At 45.7% G+C, this 26323-nt stretch overlaps 3 protein-coding genes across 10 annotated transcripts; 1 reads left to right on the top strand and 2 right to left on the bottom strand.

The window, feature by feature from the left end:
- Window positions 1–674: 674 nt before the first annotated feature.
- Window positions 675–13251, bottom strand: LOC119789978 (proline-rich transmembrane protein 2). Of its 8 annotated transcripts, none has more exons than XM_038295251.1 (6): window positions 12922–13251; window positions 9693–9982; window positions 7689–7978; window positions 7479–7611; window positions 2549–7386; window positions 675–2484 (listed from the first exon to the last, which is right to left on the bottom strand). In XM_038295251.1, exons 2-5 carry the CDS (start codon window positions 9928–9930, stop codon window positions 7370–7372), a joined length of 678 nt encoding a protein of 225 aa, XP_038151179.1. In that variant the 5' UTR covers window positions 9931–9982; window positions 12922–13251; the 3' UTR covers window positions 675–2484; window positions 2549–7369. The 8 variants fall into 8 exon arrangements, with proteins under 8 accessions (XP_038151179.1, XP_038151180.1, XP_038151178.1 ...); XM_038295252.1 differs by having other exon boundaries at window positions 675–1854; window positions 2519–7386; window positions 13032–13250; XM_038295250.1 differs by having other exon boundaries at window positions 13032–13250.
- On the bottom strand, window positions 11704–15392 carry LOC119789994 (proteoglycan 4-like). Its single transcript, XM_038295274.1, has 8 exons — window positions 15380–15392; window positions 13843–14900; window positions 13747–13794; window positions 13651–13698; window positions 13430–13602; window positions 13032–13207; window positions 12757–12877; window positions 11704–11884 (listed from the first exon to the last, which is right to left on the bottom strand). The coding sequence occupies exons 1-8, from the start codon at window positions 15390–15392 to the stop codon at window positions 11704–11706; spliced, it is 1818 nt and encodes a 605-aa protein (XP_038151202.1).
- A 4767-nt stretch (window positions 15393–20159) lies between these two features.
- Window positions 20160–25189, top strand: LOC119790004 (zinc finger protein 135-like). The gene is made up of 2 exons (XM_038295289.1): window positions 20160–20424; window positions 22771–25189. Exons 1-2 carry the CDS (start codon window positions 20232–20234, stop codon window positions 23739–23741), a joined length of 1164 nt encoding a protein of 387 aa, XP_038151217.1. The 5' UTR covers window positions 20160–20231; the 3' UTR covers window positions 23742–25189.
- Window positions 25190–26323: the final 1134 nt, after the last annotated feature.

The following is a 26323-nucleotide window of genomic DNA, read 5'->3' as shown; positions in this document are numbered from 1 at the left end:
GTGGACTCCTGGATTACAGAATTACTCCAGTCTGATCTGAATCCCAGTCCCGCCTGCTCACTGGGACGCTCTGGGCGGCTCCCGTTGGCAGAGCGTCAGCTATGATAGAGAGCATGGACTGAACTGTTAGACCAGGTAAGTGACTCACTCTGATAATCCTCTCCTGCTCAGATTATCGTGGTCGCTTACCTGTTTCTCCCTAAAGCAGAGTGGCCATGAGTGCCCCGCCCCCTTCCTGCAGCCGCAGGTCCACAGCTTCTGTTCTGTTCTTTTAGTCTTAATAAACGTTTTGGAATTTCCTACTGGTTGTCTCACCTTGAATACTGGGTCCATCTGTCCCGTCTATGATCATGTGACCTCTAGATCCGACATGTTGGGATTTTAAAAAGGTTCCTATGATAAACAAATTGATTCTCAGTTGGCTGCAGGAGTCTATGGCAGCCTTAGGTCTGTCTGCCCCAGGGCAGTGGCGGCTACAGCGGAGCGCACCACCATCAGCGTATGACTCAATGAAGTGTAGCGGTTTGTTCGAGTCTCCTGACTGGAAAAAAGCGTCCCGGCTGTTCACTATTTCTTCCACCTGTTCAGTCACTAGTGAACATTCATGAACAGACGCCGCTGCTCAGACTGAAACGTCTCTGATCAAAGAAAGGAGCCTGGAGACTGAGAGCAGCTCATATTGAACCAGGATTTATTCTCTTCAAACATGATCAGATACTCGGCAGCAATGGAGACACCAATGTCTGGATTAAAGTGAACACCCATTCGTTCTCATTCAGCAGTCAGGCTAAGGCATGCACAGACAGAGACCGTGGTTCATGCTTGCATCGTCCTCCCCCCTCACTGCTGGGGGAGGCTGGTTATACTGGGCGGTACAAACTGGAGATTAGATACAAAACCAGCAGAGAAACATTTACAGAGATCAGAATAAATAATCTGGCATCAGTCAGCAGTTTGAAATGAAAAGGCCTTCAGGAGATGGGAGCTTGGTTCCCATAGAAACCATCATCCTCAGTAATGCTTTGCTTGAATTAACATTTAAACCTCAAACTTCAACAAATCCTCCATCTTGATCCAAGTCACCTCAGAATCTGCAGCTGATTCAGAACCGATTGAATACAGGAACCAGTTTCTACAGGACTCCGTCCTAAAGGGTCAGAACAGGAACCAGCCCAAAGCCGGGGTTGGTACCAACCTGCTGGAAACGGCTCCGCTGATGAACACGGGTCAGAGCGCAGGCATCAGCCAATCAACATGAGGCCCAACAGATCAGAGTCACAGTCCCAACATGACCCGGTTCTGCTCCCACAGCGGCTCCGGATCCATATACCGGGTAGATCCGTGTCTTATGAGGAGTCTGAGTGTACGACAGCGGGAGAGAAGCTTCCAGAAGTTCTGCTGAAATACACCTGGAAAGCATCTAATGTCAAAAATCAATTATTGTTTATGTCACCAGTTAGACGGAGGATTAGGGCCAGGCTGAAAGCTTCTTCTTTTTATACGAGAATAAAGTTTTATTTTATGAAAACTGAAGCAGCTCTTTCTTCCCTAAACGAAGAATGTGGAGCATCTTATGAGGTTATATGTTGGCATCAGTTTAATAAATAAGGAAAAATTAAGTCCTTTAGCATCAAATGATCATCAGTTTGAACTTTGAAACAATTGTTTTAAGGACTTTGAGCTGGAAGCTTTGTTTCTGAAATGGGTTCTGCTACAATGACTTCATTCCCTTCGAAGGCTTCTATCTGGGCCCCGATACTCCGACCTAAGAACCAGAACCTATCAGTGGATAGCTGATAGGTTCTGATTTTACACCAACTGGACCTGGAACCAACCAGCTTCCTTGTTTTGGACCTGGAACCAACCAGCCTCCATGATTTGGACCTGGAACCAACCAGCATCCACGATTTGGACCTGGAACCAACCAGAATCCATGATATGGACCTGGAACCAACCAGCTTCCTTGATTTGGACCTGAAACCAACCAGCTTCCTTGATTTGGACCTGGAACCAACCAGCTTCCTTGATTTGGACCTGGAACCAACCAGCATCCATGATTTGGACCTGGAACCAACCAGCATCCATGATTTGGACCTGGAACCAACCAGCCTCCATGATTTGGACCTGGAACCAACCAGCATCCACGATTTGGACCTGGAACCAACCAGAATCCACGATTTGGACCTGGAACCAACCAGCTTCCTTGATTTGGACCTGGAACCAACCAGCATCCATGATTTGGACCTGGAACCAACCAGCTTCCTTGATTTGGACCTGGAACCAACCAGCATCCATGATTTGGACCTGGAACCAACCAGCATCCATGATTTGGACCTGGAACCAACCAGCTTCCTTGATTTGGACCTGGAACCAACCAGCATCCATGATTTGGACCTGGAACCAACCAGCATCCATGATTTGGACCTGGAACCAACCAGCATCCATGATTTGGACCTGGAACCAACCAGCTTCCATGATTTGGACCTGGAACCAACCAACCAGCTTCCATGATTTGGACCTGGAACCAACCAGCTTCCATGATTTGGACCTGGAACCAACCAGCTTCCTTGATTTGGACCTGGAACCAACCAGCATCCATGATTTGGACCTGGAACCAACCAGCTTCCATGATTTGGACCTGGAACCAACCAGCTTCCATGATTTGGACCTGGAACCAACTAGCATCCATGATTTGGACCTGGAACCAACCAGGACCCCCGTGTAAAGCTGGGGTTAACTAACAGCCACCTGTTATGTTCAGAGTGAAATAATCACCACCAACCGACTGCTGGATCAGGATAAGAACTGGTTTCCGTTCATTATGGGATGTTTCCACAGCCTAGAGGGGACTGATGTTCAACGGACCAAAACATGCAGTTAGGAATCCATGTCGCTGCTGATTTCACAGCGTTTCTTTCACTAATCAATCACCAATGCTATTAAATCTCCTTCAGGACTTTTCATTTCTAATTAAACAAAATAAAATAAACTGATGCTTGGAAAGTTTTTCTATTTACACACTTCTTCCAGGTGACCCAGAGAAGAACAGCATGAAATAAGTGCAGGTAGTGATATGAATGTGGTCATGTTACAGACACAATGTTAGCATCGAAGCAGTAAAGAGAAACAACAGATTTAACTGTCAGTTTCTAAAATGTGGTCCAGATACAGCAGAAGAACCTGAGAGGTAGCAGAAGCAAAAAGTTCAGAGCACAGAACAATCGGTTAAAACAAAGCATCCAGACTGAGCCAAACAGAACATTTTGATCTTTACTTGCATAATGTGGTTAGTATAGAGGCATGCTACAATCGGGACAGGAGAGGGTCGAGCAGCGGCGTGAGTGAGCTGAAGGCGATACGTCAAAATGCGACATGTTTCTAATTTCAGGTTCAGATAGTCCAGGTTCCTTTGTTCCTCCACCACCTTTACCCAGAGACAATCCATCCCAGACAAGTGATATCTGCTAAACATCGTCCAGAGGGACATTTTAACGAGGGTTCAAACAGATCCCTGGATGTAGGAAGACTTCCACGTCTAAGGAGACCAAAAAGATTCCTTAGATAGATGAAGTGGCGTCTAGTGGCGACCATGACATCATAGATCTCCCATGGCATTGTGCAAAGATCAATAAATGGTGCTAAGAGTCCTCCTGTGGTCTTTGTACCAACATGTTGAGGAAATGGACCTTCTGTGAGTCTAAAGACCTCAATGGTGAATACAGAAAGAACCATACTCACCAATTTCACTAGGACCTACTTGCTTTACTATGAAATGAAACAAAATGTAAATCCCTTTATTGTCCCACATTGGGGAAATTCACTCTCTGCATTTAACTCATTCCCTTGGGGAGTGGGGAGTGTCAGTCTGTGGGGCTCAAATCAGGGACTTCCAAACTTCTCAGAGCACAAGCACACGGCTCTAACCACTAGACCGTCACTTCCCAGAAAGCAGAACGTAATGACCAGGGAATCCCTGTGAGTGTAAACACCCCCATGGAGGGTCTGTAGACTGACCTGCTGGGTACAAAAGGAAAAATAGCAGGTAGGCAGACCTCCTTTTCATAATGAGACTGAGGTGGGTTTGTTCTGGATGAACTTGAGAACACAGAGGCATGTACCAAGTCTGGAGAGATCTTTGCACCCATGGTGGAGGAGATCTTTAATGAGCATATGGGTCTTAGAGCCATGGTAGCTGATGGAAACCACAAAGAGCCCTCTCATTGGTGGGAAAACACCCATGGCAGGTATGCCCTATTTCACATATAAGCCCCATTTACAATACCCTTTAGACACGGTAACCGAGACAACTGTTGAGTCTAAACGGTACGGAGAACTGAACCGGACCGGACACAACTGGCTCGGTTCTCAACGAGCAGACCGCCTCATCCCTTACAGTCAGCCTCCGTAATCATTCCTTAAAGATCCTAGCTTCCCTACCGCGCCGCACGATTTCCAGTGATGATTCAGCTCAGCAGTGGGATTAACCTCAACATCTGTCGTTGTTTCCTGCATCTGGAAGCTCTGATTAGACGATTGTTTGTCGTATCCACTTCCCAAAATCCGACTCTGTCAAGTAATTTCACCAAAGGCTGCCTTCTTCGCCTGACTCTCTGCAAACTTCCTGAATGTTACGGGCGCCGCCATGTTGGTTCGATTGTTTCCCTCTAGAGAGCAGTAGTACCGTAGATCGCCACTAGGAGGCGAGGAACCGTGCTAGCGTGGTGCGTAAACGGACATAAGGAACCAAGCTCGGCACGGATCGGTTTCAGAGGGGAGTGGAAATGGGGCGATAGAGACCTATACTGGAATCACAGATACCCATAGTGGCAATGACCAGAGAAGGGTTCCTAGAGAACATCAAGAGCCATGAGGATTGGCTCCTTCATGCTAATGGTCGCAGGTTCTAAGGGAACAAAACAGTAGGTTTTTATGGTGGACTTCAGGAACCAAAAGGAACAAAGGAACCGGGACCCAATCCAGACGCCCTTCACCGAAATATGTCTAGAAAACCTGTTTTTTTCCTTCCTCTGGCGGCGAAGAGGCCATCGTGTTGTTTCAGTGTTGAACAGGACAACCTGAGCTCAACCATCGCTGCCAAAACCTGCCACACAGAACCACAGCGAGGACGAGGAGAACTTTCATCTATTTACAGTGTTTCTCAGGCAGCATTGCTGCTGAGTGAAAGTACCGTCATATGTAAAGGATGTAAACATGCACAGGTTATTGGAGATTCTGGTTCTGGTACAGCTTAGTTCATCTGGGTTCATTCCAAAGAGTTAATTAGCATGCACAGAGGTCAATGTTCCGGAACACCATGAAGCCACTGAAAATGCTCCTTATTTCCAATTACTAAATAACCAGGTTTGATTTCAGAGTTTGGCACCAGAAGCCCTGCAGGGCTGCAGCATCATCACAGACATTTCATTCACTGGGGCTATAAATCCTTCGTGCAGCTACCTGTCCAGCCAGGTGTGAGTTCATTGTGCAAACTGGAAGCAGTTCTACATGAAGCAGAAGGGGTGAAAAGGAAAGACCTTTTACACCTAAAAGCCTGGTAGCTCTAACAGGGATCCCACACAGGACACAGAACCTTCCTGATGTCCTAACATTCAGCTGACAGGTCGCTGCTGATGTGATATAAGTATGAAATTATATGACTGTTGGTAATAAGTTGTGGTTCAAACCCAAACGGACACGTCTTCATGGTGAACCTGCGGTTCTCCCGCTGGAAGCAGCTCGGTGCGGAAAGCTTCCTGCAGGGAGAGGAAAAAGAGTTGACTGCTTCTGAGGCGAAACGAAGCTAAACTCAGGAAAGCAGATCAGAGAAATCAGGAGGAGCAACGGATCCACGATCAGAGCCAGAAACACCCAGAGATGCAGAGTAGACGTAACCTTAGCTCCCTAATGAATAGAATCATCTGAGCCATCACTGCAGGCCCAGTAAGCAAAGACGCTGCGGTCAGACAGATTCATTAAATATGGCTGAATGTGAGGCTGACCTGGGATCAGTCGCTACTGCAGCTGACTGCAAACATCCGGCTCAGAAGACAAAGCTGAGGGTTTGAAACCAGAAGCATCACTGGAAGGAGATGAATGTAGACCTTAATCAGTCAGAGTTTCCTTATCATAGCAGATGATTAGACATTCATTTAGTTTGAGTCAAATCTAAGGAGAAAAATTGATTTTCTGTCATGTTATGGTGCTAAATTTGGACTCAGAGTCACTTTAGAGGGATGCTTTATCAGGGCTGGAGGCCATCAGGTAGGAGATGTTCCAGCTGAATGTTGATGATAACCTGAATCTTTCTGCTCTGCAAGACGCAACAGATCTAGTGTGTCCAGTTCCTTCCCAGGATCCAAAGGAGATCCTGGGATCTACAGAGTTCTGGGTCTGCCTCTGTGGGATGTGCCCCCAGAGGGAGGAGTCAATGCTTTAGAGGAGGAGCTCCTCCAGGAGGATGGTGGAGCTCCTCTCCTTATCCCTCAGCCAGAGTCCAGCCACTCTGCAGAAGAAGCGAATATCAGCTCATAGATCCATGATTAGTTCTTCCATCTAAGGTCCGTCTCTCCGGACCGCGGATGAGCGGTTCATCTAGAGCTTCAGCTTTCAGTCCTTCTTCCTCACCAAAGACCAGAGCAACACCTTGACTCTAACTCCTCCCTAAGTCTGAGGGGAGACGTCCATTTTGTCCTACCCGGGTGTCCGCTCATAAGAAACGTTGAATTAGCAGGGTGTAAAATTAGCTTCACATGGATTACCTGAGTTCTGATGATGTGACCGACTGAACACCCAGAGGACCGTCCAATTCAACATGGCGTCTGACTGACCTTGTTCTAGTAACCAACCGGAGCCAAAACGCAAGAAGCAAACCGGATAGTTGGTTCAGAGAAAGGTGAGAAATAAAGAACCTGTGACCTCCAGTGACCTTCTGACTAATCCAGTTATGTTTGTCAGTTTTTGCTTCACAGTAAAAGTTTCATAGCAGCTTCGTCTCCCAGATGGTTGTTTTTTGGCATCAGAGCGTGAAATCCACCAGCCTCCTTCTTTCACCGTCTGAATAATGTATCGCTTCCAAAGAGAGACGCCTGATTTCATGACGGGAGAGAAACCAGTCAGTAAGCAGCCATCCGTCGCCCTGCTCCTGTCAGGCGGTGCGTTGGGACAGAGGCGGCTGCTTCTGTTGGAGGTAGAGCGTCAGGCAGATCATGCTCAATGTCGTGCAGAAATAAAAGAGACGGGAGGAGAAGAACGGCGGTGTTTCCATCCGGTGGCGATGGGTGGAAATGATGGTGCTTCAGAGACGGGGGGGCGAACCGTGCCGTGTTTGGATGTGGTTCTGATCATCGACTCTCTGTGCAGAAACATCGGATCAGGATTTCAAAATCCCTGCAGACAGAGAGAGGAGAGCTGGCAGTGATGTTTGCAGAAACTCCTTTGGCTCCTGTGTTTCAGGCCATTGAACGTCCGCTCATACTTACGTCCCCAGTTGAAGGCGATTGCTGCAGTAATGATAGCAATCCCTCCTAAAATAGAGACAACCGACAGCACCAAGGCATTGCGACCCAAACGGCGAGCTCCGTCCACATTGCCCTGTTGCAGGCTGTTCCTAGACTGAAGGAGAACAGGAATACATTATGGAGGTGATGACCAGATATTCCTTTGATCCAGGAAAGGGTTGGACATCGTACCATCAAGGAGAAGGTGAGCGCTACGATGTTAATTGGCACCAGGGGGCAGAAACAGGACAGGATGGCGAAGAACAGGTAGTCCCTGGGTTTGGATCCGTTCCCAGTGACCTCTGTGATTGCACTGGGCTGGCGTGTCAGCGAGGGCCTCGGGGAGCCCATCGCCAACGAGCCGGACCGGCTGCCCAAGCTGGGCCGGCCATTAAGATGGCTGCCTGGTTTAACGTGAAACTTGGGCGACACAGAGGACACTACGGGGGACGCTTTACTCCTCACAGGAGTGACGCCGTTACCTGGAAGTAAGAAATGATGAGAGAAAATAAAAACCAGTTAGCATTAAAGGCTAATCTCACATTTTCAGGATTTGATGTAGTTTTGACCAAAGAACAAGACTTTGACAGGAAACCGATGAAGTCAGGATTGCAATTTCTATACATTCTTTTATATGGCACTATTGGCTCATCATTTTTACTCTGAATGGGGGGCAAGGGGGGGGGGGGGGGGGGGGGGGGGGCATGCAGCAAAGGATGGAATGGAACGTGGGCTGGCCACGTCGAGGACTAAGGCCTCCGTACCTCGGTCGTGCACGCTAACCACTGCACCACCGCAGGATGCCCAAGACTTTATTTTTTTATCTCGTGAAATGCTAATGTAAACAAACAGTCCCCTGGAGAAGCAGTGGGACTTTTTGCAGGAATCATGTCCCTCCTTCATAGTTTATTCTGATAGAACCAAATAAAAAGGTTTTAAATTCACTGCTTCCTCCTGCTGTGCAGCTCCCTCTAACTCCTCTGCATAGTTAATTCTAGTTTCCATGGTAACCTGGAGGATGGTGGAAGCCTGTCACTGGAGCTCTTCCATGTTTTTCTCTTTGACTAGATGCAGGAAAAAGTAGATATTAATGATCTAGATTATATTTACGCTGTTTTCTACACAAAAGAGTTGCTCTCTGTCGTTAAATGAAAGAAAAACACTCAATGATTACAGAAATACCTAAATCTGACAAAAGTAAAAATGCATAGAAATTCTTTGAAAATGAAACCAATGAATGTCAGACGTCATTTTTCACTGAATGATTTAAAAAATAAATTTATTAAATAGTCCTGGACTCAAACGACGGTCCCTTTATCATTCTGTTGTCCAGCCTTTAGAGTCAGTCTCTGCTATCATTGGTTCCTGTTCTTGTCCGAACATGTATAATTCAAGTTTTCAGGATCCCGGACAAGCCCCCAAAATATATTTAAAATGAGTTTATTTGTAAAGTGTAAACATTTTATGGTTAATTCTTTAAGCTAGATAACATGCAGTGAACATGTTTCAGACACTTATTTGAAAGTAAGAAAAGAAGTAACAGATTTTTAATGTTTTGACAGATTTGATGGACAATGACACTAATAACCCTGTTAGAAAAGCAGTCACAATAATTTACATGAGAATATTTAAACAATTCAATTAATTGATCTGCATCACATCCAATCCTGTCTGAGGGCAGCTTGCAAAAAAAAAAAAATTGATTGATTCTGTCCTTCAGTGGATAAAATCTTTGATGTTCCCTAAATTGTATAATTTACATTCTCAGGATCCCGGACAAGCCCCCAAATAGACTCAAAAAAAAATATCATATGAAGGGTTAAACATCTGATAGGGATTTGATTAAGATGGAGAGTAATTAAGTTTCATAGCATGCAGTGAATATTTCAGACTCTTATTTGAAAGTTGCCAAGTCAAATCAAAACGGGAATTGCTTACGTTCCTAATATATGCATGTTTTTCAGATTCCTTGTTCATGTGTGGCGTTACACAGAAAGCCATTAGAATAACATCACATGAACAACAGCTCTTCTTAATAAAGAGCTGCAATCTGGAATCGATGGCAATCATTCAAACAGACGGACTAATTGCTGAAAAGTCAGACCAGCAAAGTGAATCAATCTGAGGTTTCCTTTTCAGCGGAGCTTCTTTACTCGTTACTAATCAAATGTTTCTGTGGACCAGAGGAGGACTTACTGGTCTCTGTGCTCTCACTGATCACCGTCAGGTGGTCGATTGATTTTTCTTTTTCTATCTGTCTGACCTCTGGGGCTTCTGTAGTTGCCGTAGCTGTTTGCTGCTCCTCGCTGGATGCTTGAGGAGTTGCAGCAGGCGGGAAAGCCTCTTTGTCTGGCTGTTTGCTCGTTGGCTGCTCCTCCTGATGGGTCTCCTCCATGGAGCTGGATTGTGGGGCACCACTGGGACTGGTGGCCATTGGGCTGGTCAAACGGGGGTCTGGTGAGGACAGGCTGAAGGCAAGGCCCGTTCTGGAAAGAATTCAAGATGGAATCAGTCATCTGGCTTTAATGGCAGCAACTAAGAAAACAACAAATATATCAACACCCGATCAGACAGACCGAAGTTTAATCAAAACAGCAAACAGAGAAGCTTTATGGTTCATGTGTTTATGGAAGTCTGTATGTCCTTAATACTCTTCGGAGGAGGAGGAGTAAAAATGTCCTTTTTTCTGTCTTTCAATCGTTTTTCTAAACTAATTCTGGGTGTTATTATATCCATTGTTTTTTTTTTTTTAGGTGTGTCCGTCAAGATTTTTTTCCCTGACTGGTCGGCGTCCTTAAAGTATCTTCACACCAAACGCGAATTTCGCAGCTGCAGCAAAAGATTCCCGGTATCTCTAAGTAGAGTGCAGATGTAGAGCGAAGCAAAGCGGAGTGAAGCTGATGGTGAATGTAGGGAGGTTAATGGTCTGATTTTGAAAAAGTTGGCGACATCGGGTCGCTGCCGGATTCGCTCATAAGATCCAGACAGAGAAGGAGCGCGGCAAAGACCTGCTTATTTTATTAAAAACATCCACCTAATTTGAACTAATCCTCGCCTGTTTGCATAACCAGATGGAAAAGCAAATAACTGAGGAACTGTAAGCCCAAATTACCTGTGATACATCATTTAAAAACTAGAACATTGGGTGAGTAAAGCTCAGCCCAAGCTGCATCATGACTCAAAGTTTTTTTATTCTTGAAAATCTTTTTTGAACAGCAGTAATAAGGACATGCATGAGAAAAGGCAGGTCTCATTTTATTACATCATGTCGACCAAAACTGCAGAAAATGTCAGACTTCTATCTACAACAGTTCCAGAGCTGCAGGGTTTGAACTTTTTTAGACATTGTAATAAAAAAACTTTAAAAGAGCTGAAGCTGAAGGAGCCTCTGAGATGAAAACTTCACATCCAGCAGCCTAGACTGGACTTTTCTAAGCTGGATCCTGACCTGGATCCTGACCTGGATCCTGACCTGGATCCTGACCTGGATCCTGACCTGGATCTTCACCGATATCGGTTCTGATCCTCAGCAGCTTCAGATGTGTTGGACCCATCTGGTTCTTAACACCTGCAGGATTTAGGAGGCCCTTTAAATGTTGATCGGACCTCATCTGAGGCCCGGTTTCATGCATCATTCTGACCCATCTGGACTCTTCAGAACCGTTCATAAACTCACTGACCGCTAGGGAGCAGAACCCCTCCCCCGATTCTCTCAGAACCATCAGCTAACTACCAGAACCTGTAGGTCCACTTTCACTAGAACCTTTGACGGCTCTCAGATGGAGAACTGGACTTTAATCAGTAGAACTCAGAACTTTATTGGTTCTGCTTCAAACCTAACAGATAACTTCTGGGTCAGAACATTGTGGAAGCTTGAACGATGATGTTTTCCATGCTGACAGAACCGAGAACTCCCAGAGCAATTAACCTGCTGTTCCTGCTTCAGTCCGAGGATTAACAGATCGGACCCGTCAGAACCACCGAGGACGCAAACATGAAGTCCAGCCGATGGTTTTAGCTCTGCAGCAGCAGTGCCGGTTCTGTTTGGTTCCGATGAATCGGATCAGAGTTTGATTCCCAGCCTCCTGCATCGATCCTCTCTGGTGACATGAAGGCCCCCCAGAACCAGATGGAGGCTCAGGGTTCTGGAACCCGACCCAAAGGGATGTTCTGTCGGTGGAAGGTTCTGATGGAGGAGATAAAATCCTTATCGGGTCAAAGATGCAACCTGATCCAGATCCGGGCTGATCGGGTCTGCCTGGAATCCGGGTCCAGGCGGTCCAGTACCAGCTTTGCGCTGCTGCTGAGGCCCGGTCCAGATGTGGTTCTTCACCGACCCGTTCATGTTCTGAACAATAGTTGCTCCAAAGGAGTCGTACCTGCTGATCCTGGATCAGAACCGGAACTCAGGGGTCATCTGTGACATCATCAGAAGGTTCTCCTGCAGCTGACGTCCTTCTGCTCACTGGATTTCAGAGGTTCTGGTCCCTCAGAACCAAACGGCCCGGTTTCACCGTCTGGATCAGGAACATTTTCCTGGACCCTGCGGTTCTGATGCACATCTGGTCTCCAGAGAAGGTTCTGGATTAAAATCAGATCCGGGCCTGAGAAAAGGAACTGATGTTTGTCCCCCTCCCCTTTTCCCAAAAAAATGGGTGGAGCTTAAGAGCAGGAAGCGATAATGTGCTGCTCTGATTGGTCGATTCAGACGGAGACCCAGTGAAGAACCAGAACCAGCACTGGGACTGGTTTGGTCAGAGAAGGTCCGATCTTTACTTCTGGTTCCTCCCATGTAAACAGAATCCGTTTGGTTTGTTCTGATCCAACAGAATTTCAACCCGACCCGGTTTCAGGTTCTGATGGAGGACCAGGATCAGGTCCAGTCTTACTATAAACTTTTCACACTTTTTATCAAATCTGAAGATAATTCAAAATAAAACTAAAATCACAGTTTGTAACTTTGGATTTGAAAGTTTTAATAAATAAAAATAATTTTCTGAGAAATTGGATCCTAATTTCTGTAATTATTTAAATAAAAGTAGAAAACGTTTCTATTTCTGAGTGAACAATAGAAATTAAAGGAAAATTTAAATAACAAACACTAAAATAAAATTAATAATAATGAAAAATCTTTAAATGTGAAATATTGAGTAGATTTGTCTCCCTGCGGTTCTGATCATCCCATCAGGTCCAGTAGATGGAAGCTGGTCTGAGTGATTCCTGCTCCAGAACTGGATCTTTTATCGGATCGGAACCGAACCCAGACATCAGCTTCCATCTCTGTCTCCTCTGGGACAGACGCCAGACCTCTGGCTGCTTCCAGCATTTTCTAGAAGCCTTCCTCCAGATGAGCTGCAGGTCCAGGAACCTGGAAATGAAGCCTGAGAGGAACCGAGGAGAGCAGCTGAGCTCCAGCAGAACCCACCATGAGCATCGCAGAGAGACAAAGGGAAGGACGCCGTGACACACCCACTCAGGACACAGCAGAGGCAGGTCCCACACCGAACTGCCTTCCTCGCCTCAGGAGGAGCTCACCTGGTTTCAGTCCATGGCCAGCAGCAGGCTGAGGCTCAGTGTGGGTCTGCAGCAGGTCTAGGAGGTCCTGCCTGAACGTCAAACCGATGTGAGAGAAGAAGGTGGAGAAGATGGAGATGCTTTCAGCTCGGAGCAGCCAGGCAGTCGCTTCTGCTGCAGCACAGTCGCTGCAGCAGCTTCTCCTTCAGCAGCAGGAGGTGGGAGTGTGTGTGTGTGTGTGCGTGTGTGTGCAGGAGCAGGTTAGTACACAGACATCATGAGAGGAGCTTTCAAAATAAAAGCCTGCTCGGTGAATGCACGTACGCTGCCTCTGCTTTGCTAAACCTGATCTCCAGCTGCTCCTCTGTGGGATGCCCAGGCTCTCATGGCTATGGCGCGCCGAATGGAAAAAAATTAACTAAAAAATATCTTCTCTTGAAGGTGGTACCATGGTCTGGGTTTGGATCGTCTCCTCTAAGATGGTAGGAGGCGGTACCATGGTCTGGGTTTGGATCGTCTCTTCTGGGACGGTAGGAGGTGGTACCATGGTCTGGGTTTGGATCGTCTCCTCTAAGATGGTAGGAGGCGGTACCATGGTCTGGGTTTGGATCGTCTTTTCTGGGACGGTAAAAGGCGGTACCATGGTCTGGGTTTGGATCGTCTCCTCTGGGACGGTAGGAGGTGGTACCATGGTCTGGGTTTGGATCGTCTTTTCTGGGACGGTAAGAGGCGGTACCATGGTCTGGGTTTGGATCGTCTCCTCTAAGATGGTAGGAGGTGGTACCATGGTCTGGGTTTGGATCGTCTTTTCTGGGACGGTAGGAGGTGGTACCATGGTCTGGGTTTGGATCGTCTCCTCTGGGACGGTAGGAGGTGGTACCATGGTCTGGGTTTGGATCGTCTCCTCTAAGATGGTAGGAGGTGGTACCATGGTCTGGGTTTGGATCGTCTCCTCTGGGACGGTACGAGACGGTACCATGGTCTGGGTTTGGATCGTCTCCTCTGGGACGGTAGGAGGTGGTACCATGGTCTGGGTTTGGATCGTCTCCTCTGGGACGGTAGGAGGTGGTACCATGGTCTGGGTTTGGATCGTCTTTTCTGGGACGGTAAGAGGCGGTACCATGGTCTGGGTTTGGATCATCTCCTCTGGGACGGTAGGAGGCGGTACCATGGTCTGGGTTTGGATCATCTCCTCTGGGACGGTAGGAGGCGGTACCATGGTCTGGGTTTGGATCATCTCCTCTGGGACGGTAGGAGGCGGTACCATGGTCTGGGTTTGGATCGTCTCCTCTGGGACGGTAGGAGGTGGTACCATGGTCTGGGTTTGGATCGTCTCCTCTGGGACGGTAGGAGGTGGTACCATGGTCTGGGTTTGGATCATCTCCTCTGGGACGGTAGGAGGCGGTACCATGGTCTGGGTTTGGATCATCTCCTCTGGGACGGTAGGAGGCGGTACCATGGTCTGGGTTTGGATCGTCTCCTCTGGGACGGTAGGAGGTGGTACCATGGTCTGGGTTTGGATCGTCTTTTCTGGGACGGTAAGAGGCGGTACCATGGTCTGGGTTTGGATCATCTCCTCTGGGACGGTAAGAGGCGGTACCATGGTCTGGGTTTGGATCGTCTCCTCTGGGACGGTAGGAGGTGGTACCATGGTCTGGGTTTGGATGTTATCCTCTAAGACGGTAGGAGGTGGTACCATGGTCTGGGTTTGGATCGTCTCTTCTGATGCAGAAAAGTCCAGCAGGGATTTTAAAGCAGCATCTGCTGCATTTAGGTCTACATCTTCTCCAAGGATGTTGATGATGGGAAACCACCCTCTGAAGGTCTGGATGAGGAAGAGGAGTGGGTAGTCCGTCCCCAGAAGATACAGGTGGAAACCTAAAGATGGATCTGCAGGGAGAGCAGGACATAAAGGTTTCTGGATCTTCATGGATTGGGATCTTCAACACCCAGATCATTCACTCGTCTTGGTTTGATCTCACAGAGGATTGAGGAACAAGTGAATCGTTTCTCACTGCAGGACTTCGGATCAGTTCATCCTTAGCAAAATCAACAGAGCTTTTATTGTTTCAACTGTTCAGTCCCCTGGATGCTGGGCTCTTATTTTGATAGTTTCCAGGAAGAGTTGATGATTAATGTTTTATTCTGAAGATTCTTCAATTTAAACGGTTCTTTATTCAAATCTCTTGTGTTTATCGCCACCTAGTGGCCACAGAGGAACTAGAACATTTAATTCAACTCTTCAACACTTCATTATTCCAGAAGGAAACTAAATGTTGAAGCTGAAGGCAGGAAGGATCTTCTGCAGCATCTGGATGCTCTGACTGACGACCCTCTGCTGGTGTTTATCTGATGAAGATGAGGCTCACTGTCATCTATCATCTTCGTCCTTCTCTGGGAAACCATCTCCAGAGGTTCTAGAGGAGTTCCTAGAAGAGAGACGTTGTTCTGTCAGACCAGCGAACCCAGTCAGACCAGCAAACCCAGTCAGACCAGCGAACCCAGTCAGACCAGCATAGGCAATACTTCCTTTAGTTTATCCCTTTGGTTTAGTATGAATAATAGACTTTAAACTACCTCAGCAGGCGTGTTTCCCTTAATTCATGTACAGAGAAATTATTTAATTTCTTACTTTTTGGTGTTTCTGAAGCGTACGGCGATCTGACCTTAAATTGGGTTTTTTTGTACATGACTAAAGGAAACACGCCCTTTAAGGTAGTTTAAAGTCTATTTTTGTACAAAACTAAGAGGGATACATTGAATATAGGTATGCTGGTCTTACAGAACACCATCCCTCTAGTCATTAGCTCTGACGATGATGATGATGATGATGATGATGGAGGAAGAGATCAGACTGATAGACGATCTGCAGCATCTTGCTGAAATCTGAGAGAAAAAAGGAGCTTTTTGATTTATTGGGATGTTTCTATGGTCAGTTATTCTGAGGCTTTTTAATCTGATTCCTTCACTTCAAACCAGTGGCGGATCTAGAAAATTTTACATGGGGGGGCAAAGAGGTGGCAAGAGGTCTTGGCAGGGTGGCAGAAGTAGATGGTACATGGGAATCCTAATGCTGCGTTCACACCGGGGGCAGCAAAAGCAGCAAAATCGCGTCTGCTGCTTCATTTTTGCTGCTTGTACCAGTGAATTCTGACGCGCGTCTGATGCAGCTTTGCTGCTCTCGCTGCGCGGTCCAAAAGTGGGTCTGACGCGCGTTGGGCGGAGCTTCACTATCCTTTCTCTGCCTTGCAGCTATATTTGCTGTGATCAGTGGGAATAAAGTAGTTTTAATATGTTTTTAAGTGAGAAAATACACCTGAAAACTTCATCAGTGCAGTCAGTTCATCCAGATTACAATCCTGCCTCCCAATATTATTTCTGTCGGAGCCGCTCAGACCCCCACATACCAGCGGTGCGCCGACAGAAGGAATCCATTCATCAGCAGCCTCTGGTTGGGTCGCCTCCTCGCGGTTTACCGCGGCGGCTGGTAGGTGTTTTTCATCTAAATAATCCGATCTGCAGGCATCAGGATAATAAAACCGAACATATTCTGCCGGCAGATGTATATATTTTAAGTTAATTGTGCGTTAATAAACTGTTTAAGAGGAGTAATCAGAGCGGTCTGTGTCATCAGCGCTGTGTCTCTCTCCCAGCCAGCTCCCAGATCAGCTTCTCTGATTGGTTGACGCGGCGCGTCGAGCAGCAAAAATTCAATTTTTCCATCTCGAGCAGCAGCGCGTTTGCGGCGCGTCGCGCGCGTCAGATGCCAAAACGCGCCCGACGCGCTGCTTCAGCTGCTCAGACGCGCTGCGTCTGCTGCTCGAAACGCGCCGCGGGACCTTTTGCTGCGCCTTGACGCGCGTCAACCATTGACTTTGCATGTAAACTCGCTGCTTCTGTCGCGCCAGCTGCCCCCGGTGTGAACGCAGCATTATATGTGAGCTGCTTTAACCAAATAAACATAAAACACTTTTAAACTACAGTAGTTGTTGTTTAATCATGCCCTTACACACTACAAAGTTTTTCTTTTAAATTCACAACAGAATAAGCAAAGTGCAGTGATCGAACAAAAAAAACCTGCATCTTTTAAAAAGTAAAAGTCTAACAAGCAAAATCCCTTTAATTTATTTGTTATAATAATTGTGTCCAAGATGCAGTGGACTACAAGCACTTATTTCCTCATTTCCTTCACTCATTTCTGTCTCTCCTTCATGTATTTCCTCTTATTTGTCACTTATTTCTGTGTCTCCTTCAGTCTTTTCCTGCACTGACCCTCCTGGGCTCTCCAGTTTACTGCCTTCTCCCTCATTTCCCTTGCGCTCTTCCTCTTGTGTACTTGTTGGAATTTTCTTTGCAAAAAAGCTGGTTATATCCCCACTTTTAGCCTTCCTTTTCATGGCTAGGCCTATGAAGTAATATTTGCATGCAAAAGTCAATATGTGAAAACCTCTGGTTATCCTTGTATTTCATTAGCCTACACTGTAGGGCCATGGAACTTATAAGTTAAGTTGCATATACTACAATACCTATATATATATATATATATATATATATATATATATATATATACCTATATATATATATATATATATACCTATATATATATATATATATATATATAGGTATTGTAGTATAGCCTATATAACAAATATAAATGAGAAAGATTTATCACATTCACACACCAGTTATGTTTAGACTACTTAATTCTATTGTATTTGTTATTTCCCCAGTTATAACCTGGTTTCATTGCTGTGATATCTGAGAGGAAGTGGATTCATAGGTGTGCTCAGCTAATCAAATCAACCCTGTAGCCTGCGTGTTGTAACGTAACGGCGGCATAACGGTTACCATCAGTAAATCAGTTAACGTTATGGATAAAAAAAATATTTTGTATTTTTTTATTAAGCTGTTTTTTTCTTAACATTAATCAAAGGGAAGAGTGCTCTTACAAATCCCGAGGGAAGGATTTGACCGACACACTCGCTGTTTTTGCTAATCGTCTTTAGCAGATATTGACTACAAATGTAACTTTTAAGTGAAACGTGTGTTTAAACTACACCTGGTAAAAGTCACTTCACCTTCAGATGCCCTGGGACAGCTCAGTCTCTCCAGTTGGTTTGCACACTACAGAGCCACCACGACGCTGCAGACTGTGTGTGTGTGTGTGTGTGTCAGACAGACTGAGCGCGAACTGCGCTCTGCACGTTTGAATCAGGGGCGTAGCTAAGTATTTGAGGGACGGTGGCAAATAATACATTAAAAATAAAAAACTAAATTGCAACCTTTTGGTAAATGTATTGTTTTGAGAAGCCTGCGAACATAGTGGCAGGTTGTTTTTACAGGTACAGCTTTTGGATCATCAAAGTTAGGGGGGCAGCTGGGGGGGCAAGGCTCCATATTGGGGGGTCAGCTGCCCCCCCTTGCCCCCCTGTAGATCCGCCCATGCTTCAAACACAGAAGGAATCCAACATTTTCCTGCTCAGGCTGGGAGTTCAGTTCAATGAAGACATTCAACCTTTAATTTCTGGAGAAAAACATTAATTTAAGCAACAAGGGGAAACCAGAATAATCCAACTGCAGATTAAATAATCTCTCATGTCCTCTGAGGCCTCAACCATGAAGCCAGTTCAACCTACTGGGATTCCTCCCAGTCTAACCAGTCCACAGCCATCGAGAGCAGCGCTTCCAAGCTGGTTATCAACTCTCTAACTGCAGCTCAACTGATCCTGAATCCAGGATGGCGATGGCGATGCGATGGCGATGGCGTCCGCTGAAGCCCAGGTCAGGCGGCTTCCTGCTGATGCCTCAGTTGCAAAGTTTCTACAGCAAAAGTTTGACTATTTGGAGGAATCCATTTCACATCACTTCTAGTAAAAGTTATCTATCTCTTTATTGTAACATTTTAATGGAAAATAAGTTTATTTATTTTGTAATTTGCATCATTAGTAACTATAATGTGGCCATAAATCCTTATTTACCTGCATAAAATTGCTAAAATCCTGCACTATATCCACAAGTTCTTCATTTGACGTAGTGATAACAAACAAAACAAATATAAAAGAAAATGTGTAAAATAGCAGCAGGGCGGTAAAAACCATCAGCGGCTGAAAAAAGCGGCGCCCCAAAGTCTGGGTTTGAAAAAAGAGAAAGGTGTGTTACCTGAATAGTTCAGATTATTAATCTGTTGAGTAAAATAAGATCTGCTGAGTTAATCCTGGATGTCAGAGGAGAATAACCTCATTAATGATGCCACCCAGCTGAGTGCGTCTGAAACGCAGCAGGAACGATCCTTCTTTATTATTTTATTGTTGTTTCATTTTTAGTTTTAAAGAAAAATCAAACCAGGATTAATCCAGCATTTAATGAGCCTATTGTGTGTCTGTAAATAACACAGAGGCTCCCAGAGCTGAGAGTTTCCCTTCATCAACCAGAGCAGGAAACAGGAAACACCTTCAGAGGTTAGCAGCAGCTAAACGCTGGCAGATGTTTGGCAGGATATTTACATTAAATAACTTTCTTCCTCTTTGCTGGAGAAGATCATCAGGTCAGAATCATCCTAAAAAAAGTTAAAATCAATCCACTGGACTTTGTTTCCAAGTTTGAAGACGTTTCTCTTCCATCCAGGAAGATTTTTCAATTCAAAATGTCAAAAATAGCGTTGAGTTCCAGGTTTATCCAGCAGCCCAACAAAGCCTGGTTAATCTGCATGTTTTCTAAACTAAAACAAGGCTTTGTCAGGCCACTTTTGGGGCTCTTTTTTTGGAACTTTGTTCTGAACTTTGTGCTGTTATTATTTTGATAGGATGTAAGTTTTAAGAGGATGTACATACAACTTTTTTGACATTCTGATCATTTTGCTCTGAAGAATTGTTTTAATAAAAATAAAATTACATAGACAATGTAAATGATTCTCCTCATGGCATCTGAATAGCAGTTGAGCTTGCGTATTATTATTATTATTATTTTTTTTTACTTTTTTTTTTGGGTGGGGTGGGGTGGGGGGTGGGTGGGTGGTACGGGGGGCAATATCAATGTCTTTCATGGGGCCCCGAATCGAATTCCTGGCGCCGCCCCTGGTTGTTTGTTGTTGTTTCATCTGTTCTTCATAGAAACGGATCAGAGCTTTTCACCAAGGCTCTTATTTTGAAGGCTCGTCCAGCCGCTTCCTGTTTGCTCGGGAATATTCGGATCCGTTCGGCTGTCGGTGTTTCCAGAATCAAAATGACCAAACTGCAGCTGCTCAGCGCCTACCTGACGGAGCGGCTCACCGCCGTGGTGAAGGAGGTGCTGGACGTGGTGGAGGACACGGTGGCCCAGTACCGGGAGGAGACGGCCACCACCAGGCGGGAGAACGAGAGCCTACGGAGGCAGCTGCGGGACATCCTGCTGCTGGAGGCCGAGACCGAGTGGCTGAGTTAGTGCCGTTCCGAACCCCCCCAAAATGTTCCTGTTTATAAAGCTTAAACATGTTTTAGGTTTAAATATGTTCAGAATCTCCAAAATAAAACATTTTCTGCGCAGGTTAGATCAGCCTTTAATGTTCGGCTTCAACCTGAACAACATTTTCTGTCGATATATGATGAAAACAGAGCGGATCCTTCAGGGATTCAGCGCCTCTCGGCTTTTCCCCTGAAGCCCGTTTGGAGAATCAGCTGATGGGGTTTTTCAGTAGAAACGGATAAAATGTGCTTTATAGCTCGCTGGCAAAGAAGCCGAACTATTGGTTAAATGCTACCGGTACTAAAGAAGTCCAGTTTAATAAATATATCAGCTTTTATTTTCATTTAAACACAAAATTCAATGTTTATACGTGTTGTAGCTGAAGTTCTGAATATGTTTAAACATTTTTGCAGAATGACCTGATTAATGAACTATATGGTTGTAGTTGCAATGTAATTAAACATTAATTCAGTTAATAAGCTAAAATCTTAACCCCTCTGAAAGCGATGAAATCAAATTTTTGCTTAACTTGATGCTTGCAGCCAAAGGCTGATGGATGTCAACATTCAGCTACCAGAAACTTAGACTTAGACGTCTTTATTTGTCATTTTGTATGCACAGAGTGCATACAGAACGAAATTGCGTTACATACAGCTTATGAACGTTGCATTGATATTTCAAATGGCACGAGTTATACAAAAAGTGCAGCAGTGGTCAAAGTGTGAACAGTGCAGAGGATAAGAGACAGTGTGCAAGTTGCAGTGGTTCAGTGCAAATAGGCATTTGTGCAAAAAATGCGTTATTGAGAATAGAAATGAGATGAACAATTAAAGGGCTAAAAGTTAAACGTTCAGCAGCATTGATGCCCGATAATGTGGAATAGGTGCAGAGTTCGGTTTGTGGATCAAAGGTTCAACAGTCTGATGGCAGTGGGGAAGAAGCTGTTGCAGAACCTGGTGGATCTGCAGCGGATGCTGCGGAACCTCTTTCCAGAGGGCAGCAGGGACAACAGTCCATGGTGGGGGTGTGAGGGGTCTTTGATGATGATATTACGGGCTCGGGACACGCAGCGCTGTGATGAAATGTCCTTAATGGAGGGAAGAGGAGCCCCAATGATTCCTTCTGCTGTCCTCACCACCCTCCTCACATTCTTCCAGTCAGAAAACCACAGAAACTATTGTTGCATAGAAATGTTCTATTTTAGTTCTATTTTAAAGATTAGGGAGCAGACTGTTAGAAAGTTAAGTGGAAGGAAAATGTGTGACGGATGGATAATAAGCATGCATGTTCACCTGTTCAGGGAAAACAGAACCGGATTATTGGTCAGTGGTAGAAAGTCCTCTTTTCAGATCGTAGTGAAATTATTTTATTTTAAGATCAAAGTCCCAGATTTTAGAGGAAGACGGGGCCTGAAATTCACTGCAGGATGGCAGGATTAGCTCTTATCTGAAACCCCCCCAAGCCCCCCCCCCCAAAATCCGGCTTTTATAAAAAAAAAATCATCTAACCATTTCATAAAGATCATCAAAGGAGGAACGGATTATATCAGGCAGCTGAAATCTCCATTCTCTCCTTCTCTCATATCTTTGGGAAATAAAGAGCAACTGTTGGCAAATTCTCAAAAATCATTATATATATCGTGTAGTATACTAGAAATGTCCTTAATCCAGCAGTGCAGCATGAAGATGAAATAAAGTGGCTTCTAAAAACTGCTTATGTTGTTGCAGAAAATGAAATGGAAGATTTTCCATCCTAAAACAATCTTCTCTTCCTTTAATCCCACATTATGTGAGAAAAAGAGATGAAGAAGGGAAAGGTCAGGAGAGACCTTCTGACTGAGAAGTTTCCCTCGAACTAATGATGCTTAGCTACATAAACCCTGTGTTTCCTATTCTGAACTGTGCCATGCCAGAACCATAGAATACAACATCATCTGCATATATTTGACTGATACAGGTGGAATAAACAGGTGGAAGGACATTGAGGAAAAGCATAATAGTGGTACAAGTTTACATCCCTGTGGTACACCTGTAGATGGCTTTATTTTTGATAATGAATTTGTAGCAAAGTTTGACTCGTCTGACAAATAGGAATCTGCCGTTTTAGGTTTAGACAATCTTAGAGCTCAGTGAAAAGAATATTATGACAGAGAGCATTTTTCCACTCTTTAGGTTAACCAACATGGTGCCAACATCAGTTAAGACAAACCGCAGCAGAGCTGGTTCAGATCAGTCTGCAGAAAACCTAAAACTAGGCTGGTCATAATGTTTTGCAGTCAGGTGGGGATCCACCTGTATTAAAAGACGTGTTTCTGTTTCAGGGTCGGCCCAGCCTGGTTTGGGTTGTGCACCTCCGCAACAATGTCCCGGTGACCCGAAACCCAGAACCCACATAGAGAAACCGGACTCCAGCCTGAGCCAGTCCAGTCCTACCACTGTTTCTGTGCAGCTTCTGTTAACGCCAGCGCAGATCCACCTTCCAGGAGATAAGAGCCCAGCAGAACTCTGGGTTCAGAAACCAAAATCCAACCTGCTACAGGAGGCGGGCGGAAACACATCGCCTCATCTGTCCATCAGCTCTTCTGGGGTCACAACTAATGTCGCGGCACTGAGGGAGGAACCACAGGCCCCGCCCCCAGTACTGGTCAAAGCTGAACCTGAAGACGAGGCCAAAGCTGAGAGTCCAGCTGAGTCGCTGAAGGCAAACATTGATGTTGCAGCGGAGGAGTCAGGTTTCAACATCACAGCTGAAGATGAACAGACGACGGAGGCATTAGATCAGCAGGACACTTCCAGAACCAAGACCGCCTCCCAGAAGACACTGCCGCCAGATGATGCCTTAGTTAACGTGTTCATCCCAGAGCTTGTACACCGCTGCCCGCGCTGCGGCGAGGCCTTCACCCACCTGGCTGGGCTTCACCTCCACCTGGAGCAGAAGAGGAAGACTTACGCCTGCGACTGGTGCTGCAAGTCCTTCGCTCAGTCAGCTGACCTCCGGCGTCACTTACGAACGCACACGGGCGAGCGGCCGCACCGCTGCACATTCTGTTCCAAAAGCTTCAGTCAGAGAGGAAACCTGCGGCGTCACCTCCGCATCCACACCGGCGAGCGTCCATATAGCTGCCCGTTCTGCTACCGCACCTTCAGCGATGGCGACACCATGAAGAAGCACAAGCGCACCCACTCAGGAGAGAAACCGTACCGCTGTGCACGTTGCTCCAAGAACTTTACCAGCTCCAGCGGTTTGCAGCTGCACCTCAAGAAGGACATGTGCTTCGTATCAAGCGCCTGATTGGACAGACTGCTTAGACCAGGGATGGGCCCCTCCAGTCCTTGTGGGCCGGTTTCCTGCAACATTTAGATTCATCCTTGGTCCAACACACCTGAATCAAATGGTTGAATTACCTCCCCAGTATGCAGTCAATTTCTCCAGAGTCCTTTTAAGTATCTATTTACTTGATTCAGGTGTGTTAGTTCTAGGACATATCTAAAAGTTGAAGGAATCAGGCCCTCCAGGACTGGAGTTGCCCACCCCTGCCTTAGACCTTACATCATAGAGTAATACATTAGGATAGCTTCCCCCACATGCTCAGTAGAGCAGAGACGTGTCGTAAATGCACCATTTTAGAAAATTCTGACCTAATTTAGCCCCTCCAAGAAGAACTCCGTCACATTAGCATGGGATCTGGCCATTAGCCTTATTCTAAATAACTTGACCCTAACAGTAGTTTACCTCCATGCTGATCGGATATTCGTTCAGCATAAACCACCCTTCCCAGTTGGATTACAATTTTATTCTAATTCTGATTAATCTCATCAGAATATTCAGACTGGCATCTTTACATGACAGATTGTTTATCCTAGAGAGGGTCAACTCAAGTTCACACAGACACCTTCATCCGTACGTTTTTGACTCGGACAGAAACCATTGAGACTGTTCCCTCCGCTTCAGTTAGATACGTTAACGATTCACATGCAACATGTCGCTCACGACATCACACAAACCCAGGACTTAGTCCATGGTAACAGAAGGTATTAAAACATAGTTGTAGGTCTGAACCGTCATCAGGGCAGGCAGATCTATGTGACCTCTATCTAAGACCAACTGGAGATCTCTCTGCTTATTTAGGGTCACAGACAACGTCAAGATTCCCATAAGTCTTGAATCTGCTTAAATAACTCCTTGCAGTGATTCATCGCCAAAATAAAAAAACTTAGGAAGACTTCCTGAAAGACACTATCCACCCAACAGAAGAAGTTCATTCTAGTTTTTTATAGTCCTTGTCTCATTCCTCCAGACATCATTCAGAGATCCTGACCTCAGTTGGAGTTTAAGACATAGATCCACCTGTAGGTGCTTTCCCATTTCATCTGCTGAAATCCGCTGTATAGGGCAGTAACAAAATTTCCAATTTCAATTAGATGGCGAAGCAGACTAAGTACCTCAAATTAAGCCTTGCCTGGGAATGATCAAAGCTAGTGCAGATTCCAGCCCTGGTGGAGACTCCAAAAGCCTTGCCATGGTGGATATTCTGCCCATGGTGGAGCCTTCAACCATGGGGGAGACTCTGAGGCTCTTGCCATCTACAAAAGACTCAAGGCATGGTGGAGACTGCAACCATGATGGAGACACCGGCCTTGCCAGGGACTCTGGCCATGGTGGACACTCTGAGACTCTTGCCATCTAGAAGAGACTCCAGGCATGGTGGAGACTCCAGGCATGGTGGAGACTCCAGGCATGGTGGAGACTCTCTCTCCATGGTGGAGACTCTGGCCCTGATGGAGGCTCTGGCCATGGTGGAGACTCTGAGATTTGCCATCAAGAAGAGACTCTTGCCATGTTGGAGACTCTCTCTCCATGGTAGAGACTCTCTTGCCATGGTGGAGACTCTGAGAGTTGCCATCAAGAAGAGACTCTGGCCAGGTTGGAGACTCTCTCTCCATGGTGGAGACTCTCTCTCCATGGTGGAGACTCTCTCTCCATGGTGGATACTCTCTCTCCATGGTGGAGACTCTCTCTCCATGGTGGAGACTCTCTCTCCATGGTGGAGACTCTGGCCCTGATCGATACTCTGGCCCTGATTGAGGCTCCGGCCATGGTGGAGACTGGCTATGGTGGAGACTCTGGACCTAGCCAGGCTTTGAGACAGTTTGAAACTTATCTTTTGCAAATGTGAACCCCTGAAGCATCACTTAAGTACTCTCTGCTACACAAGGGTTTAAGTTTTATCAGATTTCAATCGAATCAATTTGGTTTAGTTTTGAAATGTGTCCTTGCTTCAGAAGATGGTTGCAGGACATGTGTTTAACTTGTCCTCTTTGGGAGCAGCAGGGACGTTTGTGAACCCTGATCAGCTCCTTTCACTGATGCTCTCCAGAAAAGAAAAAAAATGTCTTGTTCTGCCACTTAGAGTTCTCCTGAGTTGTTTTTTGTCTCTCCTGATTAACTTCTTTCCTTCTTCGTTTACTCATTATTAATGCAGCTCAGACCGCAGGTGATGGAGTCGTCTGGAACCTGCACGCATAAAGGTTGTTTATCATCCATTTGCAGCATTTAAGATCAGCAGCTTCCTAATAAGCTGACAGGTGACTGGAGATGTTCTAGAAAACTGTAAAATTCCTAATAAATCTGTTAGCTTAAAAAACGGAAGCAAATGTTTTACTTGGTGCTGAATCTTTCTGGAGATATTTATTGTGCATCTTTGGAGCTTCTCCAGCAGCCATACTTTATGGCAGTGGATTGGACGAGTCTGTAGCTTCTTCTACAGTCTTCATGCTGTACTGGTCTACTGCTATGACTGGAATGAAGCTGACTCAGGTTGGAATCCCAATTACATGTTGTATAAAAACTTTGCATCATAATGACTCCTCAAA

Source organism: Cyprinodon tularosa, unplaced genomic scaffold, assembly GCF_016077235.1.
Source record: "Cyprinodon tularosa strain WSP-4 unplaced genomic scaffold, ASM1607723v1 ctg352, whole genome shotgun sequence".
Classification (NCBI taxonomy): domain Eukaryota; kingdom Metazoa; phylum Chordata; class Actinopteri; order Cyprinodontiformes; family Cyprinodontidae; genus Cyprinodon; species Cyprinodon tularosa.
This window is presented reverse-complemented; position numbering and strand designations above follow the sequence as displayed.

Excerpts from the sequence above, each read along its gene's own strand:
- LOC119789978 (XM_038295245.1), bottom strand. The coding sequence starts at position 2,685 with ATGCTAGTTGGTTCCAGGTCCAAATCATGGAAGCTGGTTGGTTCCAGG. Across the intron at positions 2,485-2,548 it reads AGGAAGCTGGTTGGTTCCAG|GTCCAAATCATGGAAGCTGG; the intron begins GTCCAAATCATG and ends GGTTGGTTCCAG.
- LOC119790004 (XM_038295289.1), top strand. The coding sequence starts at position 20,232 with ATGACCAAACTGCAGCTGCTCAGCGCCTACCTGACGGAGCGGCTCACC. Across the intron at positions 20,425-22,770 it reads GGCCGAGACCGAGTGGCTGA|GGTCGGCCCAGCCTGGTTTG; the intron begins GTTAGTGCCGTT and ends TTTCTGTTTCAG.
- LOC119789994 (XM_038295274.1), bottom strand. Across the intron at positions 13,795-13,842 it reads CGATCCAAACCCAGACCATG|GTACCACCTCCTACCATCTT; the intron begins GTACCACCTCCT and ends ACCCAGACCATG. Across the intron at positions 11,885-12,756 it reads AGATGGAAGCTGATGTCTGG|GATCAGCAGGTACGACTCCT; the intron begins GTTCGGTTCCGA and ends GTTCTGATCCAG.